Here is a 24,008-nt window from a genome sequence, read left to right on the forward strand (position 1 = left end):
GAATATTGTACGTAATAGCATACGACACCTGTGTGTTCGTCCGGTGTATTAAAATATAAACAATATCAATCATACAAATTGTATTACTATATTTTTTTTCTAGTTCATTAGTATATATTATTCCCCTTAATATTTTTGTCGCACCGTAACCCAACAGACCCATATGATTTTGAAAAATGTAGCACTTTAATGTATACTATAAATTACAAAATTTGAAATCAGATTGGCGGATTGATAGGTATATTAGCTTTCTCTGCCGTGTTGCCGTGTTGGGCTACACGTTAAATAGACCACCACGTTGATCAGTGATAAATGGACCGGTTAATTCCGTTGTGGGACTCCTCTTTGTGGGTCCTATGCCTTCCCTCCACCACGTTTCAATTTTTGACCGTCAGATTTAAAATGACCACAAACGATTCGAGCTGAGAAGTCAATCAAACCAACGGATACGATGAGCTGTTGTTGGGTGAACTAATCAATTTTGAGGTCGATCGACCACGACATCACAACGGCTAGTCCAAGTCATGTGTTATTATTTTCCACAAATTTAGAGCAAGTTTTGGTTTCAGTCGAATAATCAGCAAATGATTTGATTTTTAACGATTATCGTTTTAAATTGAGATATTCACCGAATATATACTCTGAAAAATTTCGATTTTGGAAAGGAAATATTTCTAAAATGAGGCCTAACAGTAACTAAAAGGAAAATAGGGTCCATGAAAGTGAGTGAAAATAGTAAAAAGTGGTCATTATCGTGTGCAGAGAATAAAGAAAGTTACAAAGCTCGGAAAAGGTTTAAAGAATCATGGACGTGGACCGATCCCATGTGGAACATATCCTTCGAACCAAAGTAAACATTTTTTTGTTTTTGCCTAAAAACCAAAGTAAACTAAAAAAAAAACCCAAAGTAAACTCGAAAGCTCTTCTGAACACAAAATTAAATAGAACCCCAAGCATGACATTAACAATGGAAAAAGGATTGAAAAAGCACTTACATATATATGCGATAAACAATAAGAATGCAAATTAGCATGGTGAATATGTGAACTATTCAGTTAACCTTTGATTGGTCTAGTTCAGTCTTCTTACTATTTACGCACACGTACGTTTTCTTGCATATTTTAATATATATATTCTTTAGTGAAAAACAACACCACACAATAAAATGTCTATACCTAAAAATACACGTAGAGGCCAAATATTAAAAATCTATAAACATGAAACTTGTCATTACACAGTTATGTGGCGATTTGAAAGATGGTATAATCTGGTTGGTTAGAAGAACGTATACATACCTTGTTACATTTAATGTAAAATGAAATACAATTCATATATTTTTGTTCATCACGTCTTTTTCCTCATTGATAGTATAAAAACAATATCATTATTACGAATTCATCATGCATGATGTATTTGGTTTCCATCAAATATTATTTTTTTCTCAACAAGTTCTGAATATTCACTACTCCATTTAGTATTTTCTTATACAAGGTCTAGTATTGTTTTGTTGTCCCATAATATATTGGTCATTGCTAAATTAAAATTTAGACATCTTAATGATTTGTGTTATTATTATTATTTTGTTACTATTCATGTTCAAATTAACATGGTATAATGCATATTCTTGGAAGAGTCCTGGTGGCTAGCTAAAACATTTTCCCTTAAAATAACTTTGTTATGATGGGTGCAACCAAATCAAACCATCTCACATTCTATCTCCAAACTTATAAACATATATTTTTATAAGGGTACTGTATTTAACTTGATTGGTTATCTGGATGTTTATACGCGGATTTATCAAATCAGTACTGACGTTGTTTAAATTTAACAAATCAACTAGATTTTGATCCGTGCAGGCGCGCGGATGTATATTTTGAAAAATATGTTGATATTTGTTTTTCATGTAATTATTAGGATTTGGAAAAATGAATCCGAGGAACATAACCGATACCGATCCAAAGATATAGTACCAAACCCAAACATAAATTGATTAAATATTATAATTATTCAAAATTTTGTTATTTAGAGAACCGAATCTGATCCGAACCGAAGTATTTGGGTATCCGAATTTATCTAAAAATAGATTTATATACTTATATATATTAATTATTTTTAGATTTAACGTATATAAAACATCAAAAATGATACTTTTAAATTGGTTTAAATACTTGAAAATATATATAGATAGTCAAAAGTAAATATCTGAAATAGTTAAAGTATACTCAAATCTCCAAAAATACTTAAAATAATTATTGATTTCGTATCCAAAATTTTAAATCAAGCCAATTGATATGTTAAGCTTAAGTATTATGACATATGTTATTCAAATTTATACGTAATATATTATTTTATTTATACATTTTGAGAAATTTAAAATATATAATGATTTAAGACTTTAAAAATAATTTAAATTAGTTATCCAAACCCAAACCAAACCCGCAAAGATCCAAATCGAACTCAAACAAAAATTTAGAAACATTCTAATAAGGCTGAAATCTTTGACCCCGAAAACTCAAAATACAAACCGATCAGAACTAAACCCGTATGGGTATCCAAAAGCCCATCCCTAGTCATTATTATATATCGTATTTTATCATCATATAATTAATCATATTTTATATGTACCATCATATAAGTAATCATATAATTAATAGTATTTTATACATACCATCATATAAATAATTACATATATTATATTTTTAAAACTTAATATGAAATATGAAAACCATAATTTGAGTTGGTATTTCAAATTGGGCTTTGTATTATATTTTTCTTATATATATTGACAATATTTTTTTATAATGGTTATTGAAAAATAGTTTAGTAAAAATCCATTTTTGAATATATGTATATTTTTGAATCAATTTTTGATATAAATCAAATTTGAATTATTATTTTGATTTGAAATATGTATATAAAGTTTAAATTTTGTTTTATGGTTAGTTTAGAAAATTTTTTTTTAGGGAATTAGATTGACCCATTTTGGTATATTTTAAAAGTGGCCTAGATAACTTTCAATTTTTAAAAAAAACATAAGCCCATTACTTTTTTTTCTTAATACTACTATCCTTGTTTTCAAACAAAAATATTTTTTTTTAAAAGACTGCAATCCATGTTACCAAACACTCCAAATTTTTAAAAGTCCTATTCAAGTCTCCAAACACTCCAATTTTGTACTTGAGTTTTAATAAGATAGATACTGATGTAAAAAGAAAATCAGTATTAAGACTGGAAAATTTATTGACAACATAAAATGAATAATTAATTTAATATAACAAAAAAATCTCACTAATTAATTCACAATCACAAAATTAAAGAGATTTACCTTAAACTTCGTAGTAAAATGTTTCTTTCTAGAAGCGGTTTTCAATAATATCATAATAGCTTTTTATTAAATGGGTATATTTTTTATACAATTCTTTAGATATCAGATTAAATTTGATTTCACTAATAAGTTTTCTATGAAATAATTTTAAATAATTTAATCCATTAATCAAACAATTGAGGGTAAATATTTGAAAAATATAATTTACAAAAAGATCTCTGATTAAAATGAATAAATGGAGTCCATTTATAATTAATTACATATGAAGATCTGATGGTGGGAAGAAACAGAAGCACAAAACAAAGAAGAAGAAAATTCAGTTGCTTTCTCTCTCATCTATCTTCTTCTCTCTCGACACAAAAGAGAAAAAAAAAAAAACCAGATCTCTGTGGCTCCGGCTTTTTGGCGGCGCGTGAGCGTCCGTTCGAAGTCGGGAGCCCTCCTCTTCTCCTTAATCCTCTCCTTTTTCTCTTTGCTTCTCTCTTGTGACCTTCACTTGCTCTGCTTTGCTTGCTGCTCTGTTCCAAGGGTTTCGCTTAAGACGTCTTCGCACGTGAGGAGCTCCGTCTCCGGTGTAGATTGCGAGGGTTGGAGCAACGGCGCGGGGTCTGTGTATTCTCAGGCTGAGGAGTCGGCTTTTAGGGCTGTGCAAGGGGCTCCTTTAACCCCTTGGAGGGCCAGTAGCGCGTGGAGACGGGTTGGAGTCTCGCCGTCGGTTTCTTCTGCAGTCTTCGGTCTGTCTTGGTCTCGACGAGCGATGGTTGTGTGGTGTCGGTTCTCTGTCTTTTCCTGGGCGTCTAGGTCAAGCGGGATCTATAGTACTTGCGATTTGAGAGCTTCGGAGGTCCGTTTACTCGAAGGTGTTTGTAGCTCGTGTTGTCGGCGTGTGTCGAAGCACGCGGTGGTCTTGCGTGAAGTGCTGCTCCGGAGCGGTGTTGGAGGCGTCGTCCATGGCATCTCCAAGGCGATGTTGCGGCCTTCCTCTCAGTCTTCCTCCCTCTTCCCGTCTATTCGGTGTCGACAAGCGGAGCGTGTCGACTTGCTCCTGCTTGGTCTCACTCCTGTTTGTGTTTGTTCAAGCTTCATCCTTGCCACAGGTTGCTGCTTTAGGCGTCAAGAACTTACCTCTACCCGGTTCTCGGAGGAGGCGACCTTCGAGGGTCTCGAGCGTCTCTGTTTGTCAGCGGAGTCTCCTCATCCTTCGGTGGCTTGGTCGGTGGAGGCGGCACTTCCCAGCGCCGTGAGTTTGTTGAGCTCATGGTGGTGTTGCTTCTCTACTGTTTTTGCAGGTCTTGGAGTGTCTTCGGCTTCGTTTAGTTGCGACTGGACCAAGTCCGTCTTTTGGCGTCATAGAAGTCTTGCACATCGAGTTAGGAGCGTTTTTCACTTGGTGTAGCTTCTAATTCCTACTTCTATTTTCGTCTACGCGCTCATTGGTGAAAGTTATGAGCCCAAAGAGATCCCCGAGAGCTAGCTACTTCGGGAATGACATGGAAGTTCCCGGCATCCGAGGTAACGAGGAGAACCTCACGGTTCCATGGTCATCATTTTCGGTGAGAACATCAATCGGGTCCTAAGAATTTTAAAATCATGCTACCGGAACGTGCCGGGTTTAGTGGGTGGGCGAACGTAGTTTGTAATACATTGACTTAGGAGCTTTTGTTTAATTTGGGCTTGTAACTGGATCTAAAATTCCCGTTTTCGGGTTGAATTAAATATATCTATTAAAAAAAAAAAAAAAAAAGATCTGATGGTAAAGAAAAGAAAGAGAAAAACGATGGGGATTATCCAACAACACTGTTCCCTGAAAGTTTGGTTTCGACGCAGAAGAAAGGTTGTGTGAGGCAACGTCACCACCTGACCAGTGACCACCATGTTTCCTAATTTTCTGAACCATATACCTTTCCAAGAAAATAGTTATTATCAAAATATTTTGATAGTTCCAGTAGAAATAACATACAAATAATAATCTATTTTTGATAAAACCATTCTACTCATATATTTATTTATGTGATAATGCTGACCTATGAAAGTGAAATTAGAATTTAACTCTATTTATTTGAAGTAATGTAATATACTCAACATTATTAAAAATATTATAATGGAACCTTTTCTGTCGAGCCTTTATAATTATTTAATAAAATGAAAGGAATATAATCAAGATTTACATAAATATTTCATGATATTCGAAAAGGCAGAGAGACACGGTGACACCCCTTGTTCTCCAAGAAAATTAACAACTTCACCAATCACGCCTTCTAGACGCAAGTCAAAGTAATATTTAAAATCTTAAATTCTATTTGAACGCGTTTTATTAACATTATTTTTTCATCAGATAAATCACAGTTGGCTCATAATTCATTCTATTATTCCCAGATTTTGTATTGATTCTTTTCTTTAATTGCATAACTCTCACAAGTTTTTTTTAAACTTACCTTTTTTATTTGTAATTGCATACGTATTGTTGATAATAACGTATCTACTAATGAGACTAATTTAATGTTAGAAAATAGTTTTAAATTAAAGTTAATTAGATTATAGCTGAAAGAGAGAGAGAAGACGTAGAAGAACAAGCAGACCCTAAAGTACCTGCACTAGTTCAGATTTGCAGTCCTTTTAATTAAAAAAAACAAACTACTGAAATTCAGACATAAAAATCAAATCTGTCTTTCTCTAGTTTCTGAATATCCTGAGAAAACACAAGAGAAGAAAAAGACAGCTACATAGACACGAAAGAAAGAAGAGAGAGAGGGAGAGAGAAAAGCTGCATTTTTTTTATGAGCTCTTAGCTTATTGATCTACCATTGCCGACAAACTCTAGCAGAAGAATCAAGCTTTATCCACTGAGATGGGTTTATGTTAGTTTTTGTTCATGTTATCAACAGATTCCTGGTTTGTCTCCTGATTCTCTACTTCTCCTACAAATCTCCTGTCTGAAAATTTTCTGTCTTTTTGGGTTTTCTATTGTGCTTGACTTGTGTCATTGGGATCTTTGTCCAAGCGCTGTCAATTGCTTTTGCGTGTTCTTCATCACCTCCTGCTTTTTTATCTTTGTTTATCTGAATTTTAAGATTCAATTTTGGGATTTCAAAATAGTCTTATCTTCTCTTGTATTAAAAAGACAAATGTGATTGAAACTATTGGTGTTTGGTATGTTTTTTTTCTACTCTCCCTTCGATTTGTAAATTTTTAAAACTTTATCGATTCAAGGAACACTTCAAAAGAGATTGTTTTTCATCTGGATTCGAGTTTGTTGACCAATTTTTGAGTTTATTTGTATCGAAGTAAAAATTTCATAATGTTTTTTTATTAAAATATATGTGACAGCTTCCGACATTCTAGCTACTTCTGTTTATAGGTGCTTGTGTCGTTTCAGTCTATTTCTCTGTCTTTTTCCAATTCTCTAGTTTGATCTCGGAGACTATGTTTCTTTCACAAACTGTTTATAATGGGTTTGGTTCATCTATCTTGTTACAGGTTTGATCCAAAAGATGAAACATTAAGGAAGATCATCAACTTGGCTTCTTGAGTTAAAAAAAAGACACAAGATTTGAGAAATGGCTCGAGGTAGGATAAGATCAAAGCTACGACTAAGCAATCTCTATACATTCGGATGCCTTAGACCGAGCACACTCGAAGGCGAGGACCCTCCACACCCACTCCAAGGCCCAGGGTTCACCCGGACAGTGTTCTGTAACCAGCCTCACATGCACAAGAAGAAGCCTCTTAGATACCGTTCCAACTACGTCTCCACCACCAGATACAACCTCATAACGTTCTTCCCTAAATCCTTATACGAACAGTTCCACCGCGCGGCGAACCTCTACTTCCTGGTAGCCGCCATCCTCTCCGTCTTCCCTCTCTCCCCCTTCAACAAATGGAGCATGATCGCTCCTTTAGTCTTCGTCGTGGGGCTCAGCATGATGAAAGAGGCTCTGGAGGATTGGCGCAGGTTCATCCAAGACGTGAAGATCAACGCGAGGAAGACGTGTGTTCATAAAACTGATGGTGGATTTCGTTCTAGAAAGTGGAAGAAGGTTAGAGTTGGAGACGTTGTGAAGGTGGAGAAGGACGAGTTCTTCCCTGCTGATTTGCTTCTTCTGTCGTCTAGCTACGAGGATGGGATTTGTTATGTTGAGACTATGAACTTAGATGGTGAAACGAACTTGAAAGTGAAGAGGTCTTTGGAAGTGACACTACCACTAGATGATGATGAGTCTTTTAAAAACTTCATGGGGACTATAAGATGTGAAGATCCAAACCCAAGTCTCTACACCTTCGTTGGGAATCTTGAGTATCAGCGTCAAACATTTCCTTTGGATCCAAGTCAGGTTCTGTTAAGAGACTCAAAGCTTAGGAACACAGCTTACGTCTACGGAGTGGTGGTCTTCACAGGTCACGACACTAAAGTTATGCAAAACTCAACGAAGTCACCTTCAAAGAGAAGCAGAATCGAAAGGACAATGGACTACATCATCTACACGCTTCTAGTCCTACTCATCTTGATCTCTTGCATCAGCTCATCAGGCTTCGCTTGGGAGACAGAGTTCCACATGCCGAAGATGTGGTACTTGCGACCTGACGCCCCCGAGGATCTAACCAACCCTATAAGTCCAGTCTACGCTGGTGTGGTCCATCTCATCACCGCTCTGTTGCTTTACGGATACTTGATTCCAATCTCTCTTTATGTCTCTATAGAAGTTGTCAAAGTCTGGCAAGCAAGTTTTATTAATCAAGACTTGCGCATGTACGATGATGAGGGTGGCGTCCCCGCGCAAGCGCGGACTTCGAATCTAAACGAAGAGCTTGGTCAGGTGCATACTATACTCTCTGATAAGACGGGGACGTTGACGTGTAACCAGATGGATTTCTTGAAATGCTCCATCGCTGGTGCTTCTTATGGTGTTCGTTCAAGCGAAGTGGAGCTAGCTGCTGCTAAGCAGATGGCTGTTGATCGTGAAGAACATGGAGAGATGGTAACAAGTACTAGAGTGTATGGTACGTGTGACAGTAGCGGCACGCGTGAGATAGAGGTGGAAAGTGGAGGGGATAATGATGACAATCCTAGAGTTCCTATAAAGGGGTTTGGTTTTGAGGATAACAGGCTCATGAATGGGAACTGGTTAAGGGAGTCGCAGCCAAATGATATCTTGCAGTTCTTTCGGATATTAGCTATTTGTCACACGGCGATTCCTGAGCTGGACGAGGAGAGTGGTAAGTACACTTATGAAGCAGAGTCGCCTGATGAGGCTTCTTTTCTTGCTGCTGCTAGAGAGTTTGGTTTTGAGTTTTGTAAAAGGACTCAGTCAAGCGTGTTTGTTCGTGAGAGGTTCTCTTCTTCAGGGCAAATCATCAAAAGGTGAGTGTTGTAGAGATGCTTCATCTTTGACTCTTTTGATTATCATTATAGCTCTACTAAGTACCAGACACAATGCAGGGAGTATAAAGTTCTGAATCTGTTGGAATTCACAAGCAAAAGAAAGAGAATGTCAGTGATTGTAAGGGATGAGGAAGGGCAGATTCTTCTACTATGCAAAGGAGCCGACAGGTTAGCAAACATCAAGAAGGTTATATTAACATTCTGTTCTTGTCTCTTCACTGTTATCAAGTTTTTGTCTCCTGTTTTTTTTTGCAGCATTATCTTTGATAGATTGGCAAAGAATGGGAAGACATACTTGGGATCAACCACTAGACATTTAACTGAGTATGGAGAAGCTGGGCTACGTACACTCGCACTTGCTTACAGAAAGCTTGATGAGGAGGAATACACAGCTTGGAACTCTGAGTTTCTTAAAGCCAAAACTTCAATAGGATCTGATAGAGATGAGATGCTTGAGAAGGGATCGGATATGATTGAAAAAGAGCTTATACTTGTAGGTGCTACTGCTGTGGAGGATAAACTCCAGAAAGGGGTATGTATTATCAAACAGAAACACTTAAACATATTATTATCTTGCTTATGTGAATTAATATTTTTTTTTTTGAGTTAGGTTCCTCAATGCATAGATAAACTTGCTCAAGCTGGTCTCAAGCTATGGGTTCTAACTGGGGACAAGATGGAAACAGCAATCAACATTGGGTTAGAAAACTAGAAATGAGATCTGTTATATGTTTTTATCTATTGAGTTCTATAAACAAATGAAACCTTTATGAACTGCAGATTTGCGTGTAGTTTACTTAGGCAAGGCATGAGACAGATCTGCATAACATCAATAAATTCAGGTGGAGGATCTCAAGATTCTAAAAGGGTATGTACTGATGATGCCAACTGCTAAAACATTCAATGATAACCTTTGAAGCTAACTTTGTATCTAATGATTGTGTGGCAGGCTGTCAAAGAGAACATTTTGAACCAACTCACTAAAGCTGTACAAATGGTGAAGCTAGAGACGGATCCGCATGCTGCGTTTGCTTTGATCATTGACGGGAAAACACTAACTTACGCATTGGAGGATGACATGAAGTATCAGTTCTTGGCTTTGGCAGTTGACTGTGCATCAGTCATCTGCTGTCGCGTGTCTCCCAAGCAAAAGGCTTTGGTAACAAGGCTGGTTAAAGAAGGAACCGGAAGAACCACATTAGCAATAGGCGATGGAGCAAACGATGTTGGGATGATTCAAGAAGCTGACATTGGTGTAGGGATTAGTGGAGTTGAAGGCATGCAGGCTGTTATGGCTAGTGACTTTTCCATTGCGCAGTTTCGGTTCTTGGAACGATTACTCGTCGTCCATGGACACTGGTGCTACAAAAGAATAGCTCAAATGGTATTAACTAGTTCTTGTGTGCCATCATGATTACTTTTTACCTTGTAGTTTGTTACTAACGTTAAGCTGTTTTAACATCCAGATATGCTATTTCTTCTACAAGAACATAGCATTTGGTCTCACTCTCTTCTACTTTGAAGCCTTCACTGGATTCTCCGGACAATCGGTGTACAACGACTATTACCTACTGCTCTTCAATGTTGTCCTTACCTCATTGCCAGTGATTGCCCTTGGAGTCTTTGAACAGGATGTTTCCTCCGAGATCTGCTTACAAGTAAGCTTTAATAATCATGAAGTAAAGTGATGTACCGGAAGCTTGTAGAGATAGAACTTTGATTCAAAGAATATCCGGAAACCAAAGTTTGAAAAACTTTTCTTGGTGGAAAGTCTATATATAAGAAAACTATAAAACACACAAAAACAATTAAAAGTAATTATCCTAATAATAAATAAAATATTAAATAGTTAGAATATTTATAATATTCCTAAATATATCATTAAGCTATTTTGAATCTCTGCTGATGACCTTCTCTTGTTTGTGCTTTGTGTAGTTTCCTGCTTTATACCAACAAGGCACAAAGAACCTCTTCTTTGATTGGTCAAGAATCCTTGGATGGATGTGCAACGGCGTCTACTCATCGCTAGTCATATTCTTCCTCAACATAGGAATCATCTACTCTCAAGCCTTCAGAGAAGGCGGCCAAACAGCTGACATGGACGCTGTCGGCACAACAATGTTCACTTGCATTATATGGGCAGTCAATGTCCAAATCGCGTTAACCATGTCCCATTTCACTTGGATCCAACACGTTTTTATATGGGGAAGCATCGGTTTGTGGTACCTCTTCCTAGCTCTCTTCGGGATGATGCGCCCAAGCCTCTCCGGAAACATTTACAGTATCCTCGATGAGATTCTTGGTCCTGCTCCTATCTACTGGATGGCTACGTTGCTGGTCACGGTGGCTGCGGTTCTTCCTTACGTGACTCACATTGCTTTCCAGAGGTTCTTGAATCCGTTGGATCATCATATCATACAAGAGATTAAATACTACAAAAGAGATGTTGAGGACGCGAGGATGTGGACCAGAGAGGGTAGTAAAGCGAGAGAGAAGACCAAGATTGGGTTCACAGCTAGAGTTGACGCAAAGATCAGGCATCTAAGGTCGAAACTGAACAAGAAACAGTCGAATCTCTCGCATTTTTCAGCTCAAGATGCAATGTCACCTAGATCATTGTAGCACGTATAGGTTTGTTTTTTCTTACAGGTCCCCAATTCTCTGATGCCTTGAGAGTTTTGGAGAGGTCTTAGAGTGAGATCAGTCTGTAAAGAGTAGTAGCTGATGTTTTTTTTTCTATTATTTTGTTGGCTTCTCATTTTTTTTATTAACATGCTTTGTTTCTTTTGTATACTATATACTTAGGATTTGTTTATACTTAGGAGTTAGGACAGAATGCAAAAACTTTAACAAAGCATCTTACTTTGTGCCTCTTCTGCTCCTATCTCTAATCATTTAATTGGTGCATATTATGAATTCTATGTACAATATTAATATATAATGGTTGCTTAACAGTAATTGATATCTCTTGTACTCATTCTAGATTTAGATCTGGACATTTGAATATCTGTTTGAGTTTGTGTTGAGTTCATAGATCTCATTCAAATTTTATGTGTTTGAATCGGGTTCGGTTAACAATATTTCTTCGAATAGATCTTGTAATATTTCTTCGAATAGATCTTGTAATTTTTCTCTAAGATCCATCTAATATCGGAATTCATTTAAAGTTCAATTAATAATATTTTGAATTATTTTACAAATGTGATACATGAAATTAGTTACCTATGCTCAAATATTATTTCGAATACTAATTTGGATACTGAAGTTCCGTCTTTCCATTTTCAGCGTTCGAGTTCAGATTTGGTTCAAATCATTACCAAAACTTGAAATACCGCTGTACAAATCCATGGTTTTTGGTTCGTTTCGGTTTGGTTCGTTCATGTACAACTGCTTATCAGCTTATGCCTAACCCATCCATCAATCAATCTGGCTTATTTTAGGGTAAAGAATTGTTGGGTGTTTGATACTGGTTAGAGAAGTGAGAGAGTGGTTGGTTGGCGAATACAATAATTCACGTTACCATGGGCCGATATATACACACAATATGGGCCTGCCCCGGGCCCAATAGAAAGTATATCAAACAACTCCACGATAATAGTAGGGGCGTTGATTTGCTTTTAAAGTGCTTAACCATCTGTGAGTCTATCCCCTTCCCTTTTGGGATATTATCATTTCGCCGCGTGGAGAGAGAGAGAGATGTCGCCGCTCTTTCGCCGGAAGTCAATCGGAATCCACCCCTACTCCTAACTTCAATCCCTTTTGATTTAATCTTTTTTCTCCTGCTACTGTAACTATCTCATCGCACTCCTCAGCTACTCTGCTTCAATCTGTAGTTAATTGGGGATTCTGTTAGGTTTTAGGGGTTTTATCAGCTTTTTGATTTAGATGGAGCCGAGAGTCGGAAACAAGTTTCGGCTCGGGAGGAAGATCGGTAGTGGATCCTTCGGAGAGATCTATCTTGGTATGCTCTAAATCGCTTTTCTCGTTGAGCAGAGATTACTGTTTAAAAATGATTTGAATTGGATATGGCGTTTGTTTAGGTACGAATATACAGACGAATGAAGAAGTTGCCATTAAACTTGTAAGTTTTCGTTTTTACAAATTAAAAGCATTTCCAATGTCTAATGAAGTAGGGAGAAGCTAGTTTTGGGAATGTGAGATCTATTATTACATAAAGAATTGAACTTTCTCTGAACGTGGAATGAAAAGCTGTGATTTTTGGTGGCATATGTGTGTGCAAAGGTCTTATGTTATTGCTTGGCCTTTCTTGGCTTGTAGCTTCTTCTTCTTTACCTGTTTAAGAGGTTGTTTACAATCGAAAGACATAGGTCTACACTGTGTTTAGACGGAAATGGATATAATAATGTTTCATAGGCTTATACGCAGCTATAAGGCAGTTACTGCTTTTTGTATTCTGCAGTCTAGTAATTTAGATGAGTTTCTTCCTTTCCTTCATTTTGATTTTCAGCGCTTTGGTGGTGATAAGTTTATTTCTAGCTTTGATTCTGGATTCAACCTGACTTCTTCTTTTATAAGAACTGAGAGTTAGTATTATTGATTCTTGGGAAGATATTGTAATTAATGCTGAATAGGCTCTTAGTGTGAACGACAACATTACCTGCAACTGGGTGGGCCCTACTACATGTTGAAATTTTTGAGATGTTTGTTGTGTTGTGTGGCCTAAAGATGGAGAATTATAGGGCTGACAGCTACTCATATTATTATTCAACGTTGCTTGTCTGTTGTCAATATGCTTCTTTTTTCTTCTTTTTTTTCTGTTACCTGTTTGTTTGTACTGGTTCTGACTGTTAATGATGTTCAATCAATTTTGACGTTTGTTTTCATATTTCTTTTTTTGTGATGAAAATGTGACAGATTTATCTTAGTTTAAGTGTTGTTGTGTTTGCTGCATATGTTTTGACTGCATCCGTTTTTCTTCTTTCAGGAAAATGTGAAAACTAAGCATCCTCAGTTGCTGTATGAATCAAAATTGTATAAAGTATTACAAGGAGGAAGTAAGGATCTAGTTTTGTAACTTGTTTACATTTGCAGTTTGTGATTTCTGCTTTCTTATCCAGAGACGTTGCTTTCCTTTCCTTTATTCTAGCCGGCGTTCCAAACGTTAAATGGTATGGCACTGAAGGGGACTATAACGTCCTTGTGATAGACTTGTTGGGGCCTAGCCTTGAAGATCTATTCAACTTCTGTAGTAGGAAACTCTCACTTAAGACTGTACTAATGCTTGCAGATCAAATGGTAGGATACCTTGTGTTGCCTGAAAACACTTTCCTATTTTAAATAGGGATATTGCCAAAATAATTAGGATCTCTTTTTGGTTCCTCTTGTCAGATCAATCGCATTGAATTTGTTCATCAGAAGTCATTTCTACACCGGGACATCAAGCCTGACAACTTTCTGATGGGTCTAGGAAGGCGCGCAAATCAGGTAGCGATGAATTGGGTTGTTTGTACGCTTTTTACTCTTCTTAACTATCTGCTAAACGAAGTGTTGGCCGAATACAGGTATATGTCATCGACTTTGGTCTGGCAAAGAAGTATCGAGACTCAAATAATCAGCATATTCCGTACAGGTTGGCCACAGCCTGTGATTTTCCTTGTCGAGAATGTGCTTTTGTTACTGGATTACAAAAATAATGATTTGAGCTAGCGCGAGAGTTTGCTTTAATTTTCTACTAGACTGTGTTCTCTGACTTAAGGTTCTTCTGTGTTATACATCACTGTGAAAGGGTGGAATCTTCGTATATGCTTACAATAGGAACTGCAGTTTGGTTATTTAAGTTTTTTCTGTCTGGATGTACTTTACTGTTGCTGCTATCTAGAAAATGGGCCTAGTACTTTTCCTTGGTTTTGAGTATTATGGCTGCTTCATTCTTGTTTCAGTGGGCATGAATGTTTATAGACAAGACAAAAGATTTGTAGGTTTCTTTCATTTGATAATTGGTATAAGGTCATAGGTCCCACTGCCGTTTTAGTATTTTGTATAGCCTCATTCTCGGAATATTTAGTATAATTTTTCAGTTTTTGTGAAGCTGCATTAGTATATGAGATAATCATTTGTTGCAAAGCTACGAAGTAGTAACACTTTCGATGATTGCAGTATCTGATGTATCAGCTTAGCAACTACAATCTTAATTTTTGAGTATCGCAGGGAAAATAAAAACTTGACTGGAACGGCCAGATATGCCAGCATGAACACTCACCTTGGCATAGGTACACCAGCTCCTTTAGTTTCCAACTTTCTTATTATTTAAAAACGTAGTTCTGAATAGAAATGGTCGTTTATATCACAGAACAAAGTCGTAGAGATGATTTGGAGTCACTTGGATTTGTTCTCATGTACTTCTTAAAAGGAAGGTAAGAAGCGCTCCTACCTTCAACGTTGGCATGTTTCCGTTGGTTGTTAAAGGACTGTCTTTAACTTACTTACCCAATTAAATGCAGTCTTCCTTGGCAAGGACTGAAAGCTGGCAATAAGAAGCAAAAGTATGAGAGAATCAGTGAAAAGAAAGTATCGACATCTATTGAGGTATCATTATCACCCATTACATGTGTTGGTCATACTTGTGGTCTAATGCTTCTTTAATATTCTTTTCTTATTTTAGTCTTTGTGCCGTGGATATCCATCTGAATTCGCTTCTTACTTTCATTATTGCCGTTCCCTGAGATTCGACGACAAGCCAGACTATGCCTACCTGAAACGTCTTTTCCGTGACCTGTTTATTCGCGAAGGTCTGGTCCCATCCATCATCACTTTTGTTAATTCTAGTCTGATGAAGTAAATGTAACTTGAACCAATCAAGAACATGTTGATTTATATATGCGTTATCCTCTGCTCACATTTTAGGCTTCCAGTTTGATTATGTATTTGATTGGACGATCCTGAAGTATCAGCAATCACAGATTTCAACTCCGCCTCCCCGTCCTCACGTAAGAGTCATGGCTTTTTCTTTTTCATATTTCATCTTTCTACTTCATTTGTGCTGATGAACATAGCTTTCTTTCAGGGCGCTGGAGTTGGTCCAAGCTCTGGCTTACCCCCTGCTATCGCTAGTGCTGAGAGACCATCAGGTTGTTCCACCTGTCTTGATTTTTCATTAGTTTCTTTCCATGTATGATAAGGCATTTCACTACAGGGACATGGCTTCTATCCATTTGATATGTTCTTTGGTTCAATTGCAGGTGGCGAGGAAGTTAGACCTTCTGGTTGGTTATTAGGAAACCCTAGACGAAGTTCTGGACATATTTTTAACTCAGGAAGCTCAGCTAAACAAAAGGCACCAGTTTCAAGTGATCCTGCAATATCTAAAGATGTAGTGGTGAGTACATAAAGTTTCTCCAGGTTTAGAGGTATCCATTTGATTCGTTGTATAAATGGTAACTGAATTGTTTTGCTTGTGACAGTTATCAAGCTCTAGCTTTCTCCGCGCAACTGGATCATCAAGACGTGCTACTGTCTCCAGTAGTCGCGAGCCTGCAGTTCCTGGAACTGATTCTGAGCCATCAAAACCTCAAAACATTGAAGCTGGATCAAGCTCCAACCCAAAGATCCATGGTGGTCGAAGCTCACCTATCGTCTCATCTGATAACAATAAGCTATCATCTCCCTCAAGGGGAAATACTTCAGTCATGAAGAACTATGAGTCCAACCTTAAAGGGATCGAGAGTCTGCATTTTTAGTCTCTGCTGGGGATCACTGAACCAGTGAATGATCGTTGAACTCCTCCGGGACAGAGTGTAAATTAAAAGACAAAAGAAAACCTTTGTTAGGCTCTCTCCCCATGTATTACGTGCATTTGTGTTTACAGGGAGAGAGACTTTACTTGTGCTGCATGTAAGCACTCTCAAATAACAAAGATAAAGAAAGACTCTGAAGAAGTGATTCCAGAGAAACACAAACTCAAAGAGGATGAGATCAAGGAGACTAAAGACTTGAAACACTCTTAAGTCCTCATTTGTTATTTCTTAATGTCTGTTTGTATTTGTGTCGTTTGGTATTGCAAAGTTAAAATTATTTTTTGTGTCTCAAAGAGATTTGAAGTGTCGTCGCAAAAAAAGGCGCAAAAGAAAGAAGGGGTTTTTCTTATATTTTCGTCTTCTCGTGTGACATCATATTGTGAGGGTAAATGGTCATTCTGTGGGTAAATAGTGAAAGATGTACGTAAGCAATAATTGTACTGTTTTCCCTTACAGAATTTTCTTATGTCTTGTCAAGTTCCATCCTGAGAGGGCCTGAGAGTTGCATGTTACATTGTGAATGCAATTAAAATCCTTAAATCATGGTAACTACCAATTTATCATGGCCTACATGATTCAGCCTAAGTATTTTATCGTTACAAACAACCATAACATCCAGTTACGAACATCAATATTTGGCTGAGAAACGAGGAGAAAGAGACAATAGAAGAGAAGTTGAGAAGAATTTGTAGTTGAATCATGAAAGAGGTAAGACCTGATGAAAAGAAAAAGACAACACAGAGATTTTATTAAACAATGAACGTACCACTTGGTTACCTTTGAAAGATTGAAGAACAGAGATGAAAATATAACTTTTATTATTTCTCAATTCTTGCCGTTCTACATTGTTCATAAACATGCTTAAATAGACACATAAACTTCTGTGAAAACCCTAGCTTCTGTAACACTTGTCATCATCCTTCTTCTCCTAGTGATCCAAGGGCTGAGAATGAGTTCTGTAACTCAGGACCACACGGTTCCGTACATGATGTCACAATCTCCTTTCCTCTTCTCTTCTCTTCTCTTCTTATGTTGATGTCTTTGTCGTTGCTCAATATAACCGTTGGAGAGGATTGATGACTTGGCACAGTCATAATCGGAATGGGCTTGGGCTTGAAGATAGCTTCATTCAGAGTCTTGGGCCTGTCCGTACTGAGGTTGCTAATACCCCCTCTCAAACTAGGCGTGGGAGGCACGTCAACGCCAAGTTTGAATCGGAGTCGACAGAATGAAGCAGTTGGGAGTGATTTGGTGAAGATATCAGCAAGTTGTAGCTGAGCCGGAATGTGTTTGACGACCAAAGATCCGAGAGCTACTCTCTCTCGAACATAATGATAATCAGTTTCAAAATGTTTAGTCCGTTTGTGAAAGGCGGGATTTGCCGTGAGATAGATCGATGAGAGGTTATCTCCAAACAATTGAGGTGTAACCGGAAGTGAAATACCCAACTCCCTGAGTAGAATGCTCAGCCAAGCCACTTCCGATGCTGTCTCAGACAAAGATCTATACTCTGCTTCCGTAGAGCTCTTGGACACCGTGGGTTGCTTCTTGGAAGACCAGGAAATGAGGTTTTGTCCCAGAAACGTGCAGAACCCTCCAGTAGATCTTCTTGTTGCTCGACAACCAGCCCAATCACTGTCACTGTAGGCCCTAAGAGTGCAGTCAGAGTCTTGGACAAACGAAATCCCCATAGAGATCGTACCTTTAACATAGCGCAAGATTCTCTTTATATTGTTGAAGTCAGCAACAGACGGAGCCTGCATCTTTTGACACACATAGTTAACCGCAAACTGTATATCAGGCCTGGTGAGGGTTAGATACTGAAGTTTTCCTGCCAGCTTCCTGAAGAATTGGGGGTTGTAGAAGATTTTGTCTTGATCTGGAGCATTGTTGAGTTGAAGCGGCAGAGGAGTGTTGCTTGGAGAGCAGTTTTCCATTCCAGCAACTCCTAACAGATCTACTGCATACTGCTCTTGAGACAGAAACAATCCTTTATCATGGAATGTTGCTTGAATTCCGAGAAAATAGTGTAGCTTCCCCAGATCCTTCATCCGGAATTTTGAGTTTAATTCCTCAAGGAGCTTGATCAATGTTGCAGAATTGTTACCTGTAATCGCCATATCATCCACATAGAGTAATAACATGATGATGTTACCATCTTTGTTGTATATGAAGAGAGATGGATCCTTGATGCTGCAGACAAACCCAAATTCAATCAAGAAGTCACTAAACTTGTTGAACCAGGCTCTGGGAGATTGTTTCAAACCGTAGAGAGATTTGTGAAGATGGCACACGTGATCAGGCTTCGTCTTATCAACAAACCCCGCTGGCTGTTTCATATACACTGTTTCCAGAAGATCACCGTGCAGGAAGGCGTTCTTAACATCCATTTGCTTCACTTCCCATTTCATAATTGTCGCGAGATGAAGAACTGTTCTGACTGTGGCTGTCCTGACTACTGGACTGTATGTCTCGAGATAGTCTATTCCCTCTTCTTGTTTGTTACCATGAGCCACCAGTCGAGCTCTGTGACTTTTGACAGTTCCGTCTGCGTTGAGCTTGTATCTGTATATCCATTGATTTCCCAAAACATGCATCCCTGGAGTTTTAGGAACTAGAGACCATGTCTTTGTGATGGTGCAATTTTCAATCTCTTCTCCCATTGCGTTGTTCCAGTTCGGATCTTGAAGAGCAGCTGTCACAGTTGTAGGGAGTGGATCAGTTGATCTGTAAGCAAGCAACGCATATTTAGGATTGGGCTTCCTTATTCCATCTTTGGACCGTGTCACCATTGAATGTTGAGAAGTCGAGATTGGAGCAGTGTTACTGATGGTCGTAGCCCTCTCAGTGTGTCTTTGATTGTTACTGTTCTCCGATGATCTTGGCACAGCCTGGCTAGTTGAAGTCTCATTTGTTCCTGTGATTTGCGACGACACCACGTTTCTTGATAGAGGTGGGAAGTCATCTTGAGAGAACAGAGGTGGTTGAGATGACACCGGAGTCTTAGCTATCTGAACCGTTGACGTCAGCACTGGTGGCGAAACGCTTGTCCTTGTCTCAACTTGAGCTGAACTTTCCTTCATAAAACTTCTTTGCCAAGCTGCCAGAGAAGGTGTGGTTGCTTGAGAGTGAAGATTTTGATACACTGAACCAAAGGGGAAGCTCTCTTCATCAAACAGAACGTGTCTTGAAATGTATACCCGTCCTGTTGGTGGATAAAGACATCGATATCCTTTGTACTTATCATTGTATCCGAGAAAAACACAGTGAAGAGATCGTGGATCAAACTTCGTAGCAGCGTATTCTCTCAGCATAGGATAACAGGAGCATCCAAACGTTCTCAATGCAGAGTAGTCTGGAGCTTTTCCGTGTAGCAACTCAAACGGACTTCTCTTGTCTTGCAGAGCTGATGATGGCAACAGATTGCTTAAGAAGTTAGCCGTGTAAAATGCTTCGACCCAGTATCTTTGAGGCGCTCTGCTCTGAAAGATCATTGCCAATCCCAGCTCTGTTATGTGTCGGTGCTTTCGTTCAGCCATACCGTTCTGTTGCGGAGTATGCGGACATGATATGAACTGTTGAATTCCATTCTCCTTCAAGTGGGCCAGAAACTTGTTGCTGATGAACTCTCCGCCTCCATCACACTGAAACACTCCTATCTTGGTTGACAACTGATTCTCAACAAGCTTCTGAAATGAGACAAATACGTTGAAGAAACCTGGCTCTGATACCATGAAAGATTGAAGAACAGAGATGAAAATATAACTTTTATTATTTCTCAATTCTTGCCGTTCTACATTGTTCATAAACATGCTTAAATAGACACATAAACTTCTGTGAAAACCCTAGCTTCTGTAACACTTGTCATCATCCTTCTTCTCCTAGTGATCCAAGGGCTGAGAATGAGTTCTGTAACTCAGGACCACACGGTTCCGTACATGATGTCACAATCTCCTTTCCTCTTCTCTTCTCTTCTCTTCTTATGTTGATGTCTTTGTCGTTGCTCAATATAACCGTTGGAGAGGATTGATGACTTGGCACAGTCATAATCGGAATGGGCTTGGGCTTGAAGATAGCTTCATTCAGAGTCTTGGGCCTGTCCGTACTGAGGTTGCTAATAACCTTGTGTCTCTCGCTCTTATTTAAACATGATTATTGCGTGATTAAGATAAGTTTCTGAAATCAGATATCGTACGTGATTACTACTCTTTTCCTTGTGCTGCATATCTTTTACCTTATCACCACAAACCATAGACAGCATTTGAACAAGTCTCCTTGAACCATTTGAAGCTCTTTTTCATAGACCCCTTCACTTTCCCTTCAACACCATACACATTATAACCAGCCACTCTCTTTTTCCTCTGAATCTCTGCCTCACACAAACCCTTGTACCCTTTCTTCGCCTTACTAGTTCTTCTCTTCGATTTACTGTTGGGACTGTCTCTGTCTCTCACCGTCGTTGGATTCTTGTATGGACTATAAGTTGATGCGCTGTAAGATCTCATCATCACTGGTGGCAGCTGGTTTGTTGGACTTGGTGCTGCTTCTCCATTACTAGTTAAGCAATGGTACTTGTTGGTGATGCTGCTTCTTCTTCCTGTGATCTCTTCTCTGCATGACTTGGATCTGAACATCTCTTCACTTGCAACAAGCTCAAGAAACTGTATCTGCTGCTTTTAGGAAGAAAGAAAAGGAGAGTTGATTTTGGCTTCTATCACCAACCTCTTTCTCTTCTGCTTTTTGTCTCTTGTAAACTTTTTAACATTTTTGGCAAATATGTATTATATAGAACATAAAGTATAATTAAATTCATTTGTTGTCTAGTGATTACAGTTTACAACCTCAACATCTGTGAACGAAGGTTCCTGGTCATTGGTTAGATGAGATAAGTTTTTGTCGTTTACTAATTTAACTTTATTAGAAATTAATTACTAGATTACCTCGTATGTTTTATTCTTCCTAAGAAAATTTTGTAAGATCTCATGTCCTTTTGCATTAACACATGGCCTCTGCTTCTTACTTTATGAGTTCAAGAGAGTTTTTGGGGCTCGTACCATTTCCAAACAGTTAATATAATTTGTAATTTACTTTGGCCAAACTAAATCAACAAAATTTAAACAAGAATTTGATTTGCATATTTCACAAGAAAGAGAGCAAAACATCATAAGGTCAATAGACCAAATGCAAAACAAAAACAAAAACAGTTGTGCAAGCTCATTAGTCTAATGATTTGACTAAATGTTTACTAATGCGTCTATATCAAGTGTCCAGAGAATGCAATGCAAGTTGAGCCAATATACATGATTTTCATCAGATTTATTATGTAATAATTCTCATGATTTAGTAAAGGTAATAAATTATTGTTAGAAGCTTGATCCAACCATCTATAACAATTATCTATGAAATGGTGAAATACTAGAGAAATAAGTAAACCTAGACTATCCTTGTGAGTCAAGTTAACAAAGAAGTCACATAACATTAAACCGAAAATCTTAAAGTGCCAACAAAACAAAAGAAGTCATGAGATGAGTTTTTCTACCAAAAAAGGAAGGTAAAATCAGCAGCTCCTCGGTTAAAAAAAAAAATAGAAATTACCAAGCCGCCACAACAGTAAAAAAAAGACTCTAGAGAAGATCAGCAACATTGTTAGGCAACTCCTCAACAACCACATTGTAAAACTTCTGAATATCAGACAACATCCTCTCATCATCCGTCGTCATGAAGTTAATCGCCACTCCCTTCCTCCCAAACCTCCCACTCCTCCCGATACGGTGAAGGTAATTCTCCGGCTGCGTCGGCAAATCAAAGTTAATCACCAGAGACACCTGCTGAACATCTATACCACGCGCAAGAAGGTCAGTGGTTATCAGCACGCGAGAAGATCCCGACCTAAACTCTCTCATGATGATGTCTCTCGTGTTCTGGTCCATATCTCCATGAGTCGCCGAGACCGTATGGTCACGGCTCCTCATTTTATCAGTCAACCAATCAACCTTACGCCTAGTGTTCACAAAGATAACACTCTGAGTGATAGCCAGCGTCTCGTAGAGATCACATAACGTCTCCAGCTTCCACTCTTCTTTATCAACGTTGACGTAAAACTGCTTGATACCTTCGAGAGTTAGCTCGTCGCGCTTGACGAGAATCCTCACCGGTTTGCTCATAAACTTCCTCGTGATCTCAAGCGCTTCAGGCGGCATGGTGGCTGAGAAGACACCGACCTGGACCTTAGAGGGAAGAAGCTGGAAGATGTCGTAAATCTGATCCTTGAAGCCGCGAGAGAGCATCTCATCAGCTTCGTCGAGAACAAACATCTTGATGGCGTCTGCGCGGAGAGACTGCCTGCGGAGCATGTCGAAGACGCGACCAGGTGTACCAACAACGACGTGGACACCAGACTGGAGAATGCGCTGGTCCTCACGGACGCTTGTCCCGCCGACACACGCGTGGACCTTGACGCCGAGGTAGTCGCCGAGAGCTCTCATGACCTTTTCAATCTGCTGAGCTAGCTCTCTTGTAGGTGCTAGAACAAGAGCTTGGCACTGGAGGAGAGTGTAGTCGAGCTGCTGGAGGACGCCGGAGCAGAAGGTGGCGGTCTTGCCGGTTCCGGATTGGGCTTGCTGGATCACGTCGAGGCCCTTGCAGAATGGGATGATTCCTCTCTGTTGAATAGCGGAAGGCTTCTCAAAACCTGGAACATGGACAACGATGATTAAATGGTCCTACAATGACTTGTTAACAGTAGATAAAATATAGGACGCTAAATTAATAGAGTAGATAGAATGTGTTATGTAACGTACCATAGGCGTAGATACCCCGGAGAAGATCAGACCTGAGTTCCATGGTATCAAAGCTATCGCAGACTTCGTCATAGGTGGTGTAGAAAGTTTCCTGTCCTTCCTCACCGAGTCTACAGAACATCATATAACTTAGTAGCGGTTTGGTTACATTGGTGATTCAGAGATTTCGATAGTAGATGATGAGAGAACTTACATGGCGTTCATCTTGGTATCAAACTGACGTGGATCATATTGAGTTCCTTCAGACGCCATTCCTGCCATGACTGTATAAACATAACGACATTGTTAAAAAAATAACATTTTTGAAAGCAAAGACATTCAATTTATAACCAAACTCTCTTGTCTTATTAGATATCTAAAATCAAGCATAAAAGACAGAGACTTCGAATCTATGTTCGTAATGTGGATTGCACTATCAAAGGAATCAACGAGACCAAAAACAGAACAAGTCTCACTGATGAATCTACAATGTACAACAATAGCCTAAACCTATTGTATCAAATAAGGCACAATGAGAATCCAAAAACATAAATCATATAAAAGGTAAAGAGAGAGAGAGATTCAAACAAACCTGTTATTAGCAAATTGAAGACGTGAGAGAGAGACGAAAGATTCAAACAAAAACTCCTCGGATCAGCGCCGTGGAGTTGAAGAAGAAACAAAAACTGTTGAAAATTATTGCTTATATAATCCTCCGATTTTCCATTTTTAATTAATATTTTTGGTTTACTTAGCAGGAAAAGGAAAAC

At 38.5% G+C, this 24,008-nt stretch overlaps 4 protein-coding genes across 7 annotated transcripts; 2 read left to right on the forward strand and 2 right to left on the reverse strand.

The window, feature by feature from the left end:
• The first annotated feature begins 5,877 nt into the window (after positions 1-5,877).
• LOC106354234 (probable phospholipid-transporting ATPase 5) lies at positions 5,878-11,663 on the forward strand. Of its 2 annotated transcripts, none has more exons than XM_013794119.3 (9): positions 5,878-6,217; positions 6,803-8,684; positions 8,763-8,873; positions 8,961-9,237; positions 9,316-9,404; positions 9,486-9,573; positions 9,655-10,089; positions 10,172-10,363; positions 10,641-11,663. In XM_013794119.3, exons 2-9 carry the CDS (start codon positions 6,883-6,885, stop codon positions 11,325-11,327), a joined length of 3,681 nt encoding a protein of 1,226 aa, XP_013649573.1. In that variant the 5' UTR covers positions 5,878-6,217; positions 6,803-6,882; the 3' UTR covers positions 11,328-11,663. The 2 variants fall into 2 exon arrangements, with proteins under 2 accessions (XP_013649573.1, XP_013649574.1); XM_013794120.3 differs by lacking the exon at positions 5,878-6,217 and adding an exon at positions 6,292-6,475.
• Positions 11,664-12,311: 648 nt separating this feature from the next.
• LOC106354235 (casein kinase 1-like protein 2) lies at positions 12,312-16,736 on the forward strand. 3 transcript variants are annotated; one of them, XM_013794124.3, is made up of 15 exons: positions 12,320-12,492; positions 12,566-12,666; positions 12,746-12,786; positions 13,651-13,720; positions 13,813-13,961; positions 14,055-14,150; positions 14,228-14,295; positions 14,874-14,935; positions 15,016-15,079; positions 15,167-15,251; positions 15,328-15,454; positions 15,570-15,652; positions 15,730-15,793; positions 15,905-16,041; positions 16,127-16,736. In XM_013794124.3, the coding sequence occupies exons 2-15, from the start codon at positions 12,591-12,593 to the stop codon at positions 16,400-16,402; spliced, it is 1,398 nt and encodes a 465-aa protein (XP_013649578.1). In that variant the 5' UTR covers positions 12,320-12,492; positions 12,566-12,590; the 3' UTR covers positions 16,403-16,736. The 3 variants fall into 3 exon arrangements, with proteins under 3 accessions (XP_013649576.1, XP_013649578.1, XP_013649577.1); XM_013794123.3 differs by having other exon boundaries at positions 12,333-12,492; positions 12,559-12,666; XM_013794122.3 differs by having other exon boundaries at positions 12,312-12,666.
• On the reverse strand, positions 16,709-21,398 carry LOC106357225. Its single transcript, XM_022689183.2, has 2 exons — positions 20,694-21,398; positions 16,709-17,174 (listed from the first exon to the last, which is right to left on the reverse strand). Exon 1 carries the CDS (start codon positions 21,091-21,093, stop codon positions 20,698-20,700), a length of 396 nt encoding a protein of 131 aa, XP_022544904.1. The 5' UTR covers positions 21,094-21,398; the 3' UTR covers positions 16,709-17,174; positions 20,694-20,697.
• Positions 21,399-21,973: 575 nt separating this feature from the next.
• LOC106354236 (eukaryotic initiation factor 4A-3-like) lies at positions 21,974-23,990 on the reverse strand. Its single transcript, XM_013794125.3, has 4 exons — positions 23,831-23,990; positions 23,453-23,522; positions 23,260-23,369; positions 21,974-23,150 (listed from the first exon to the last, which is right to left on the reverse strand). Exons 2-4 carry the CDS (start codon positions 23,518-23,520, stop codon positions 22,084-22,086), a joined length of 1,245 nt encoding a protein of 414 aa, XP_013649579.1. The 5' UTR covers positions 23,521-23,522; positions 23,831-23,990; the 3' UTR covers positions 21,974-22,083.
• Positions 23,991-24,008: the final 18 nt, after the last annotated feature.

Source organism: Brassica napus, chromosome A7, assembly GCF_020379485.1.
Source record: "Brassica napus cultivar Da-Ae chromosome A7, Da-Ae, whole genome shotgun sequence".
In the NCBI taxonomy this organism is placed as follows: Eukaryota; Viridiplantae; Streptophyta; class Magnoliopsida; order Brassicales; family Brassicaceae; genus Brassica; species Brassica napus.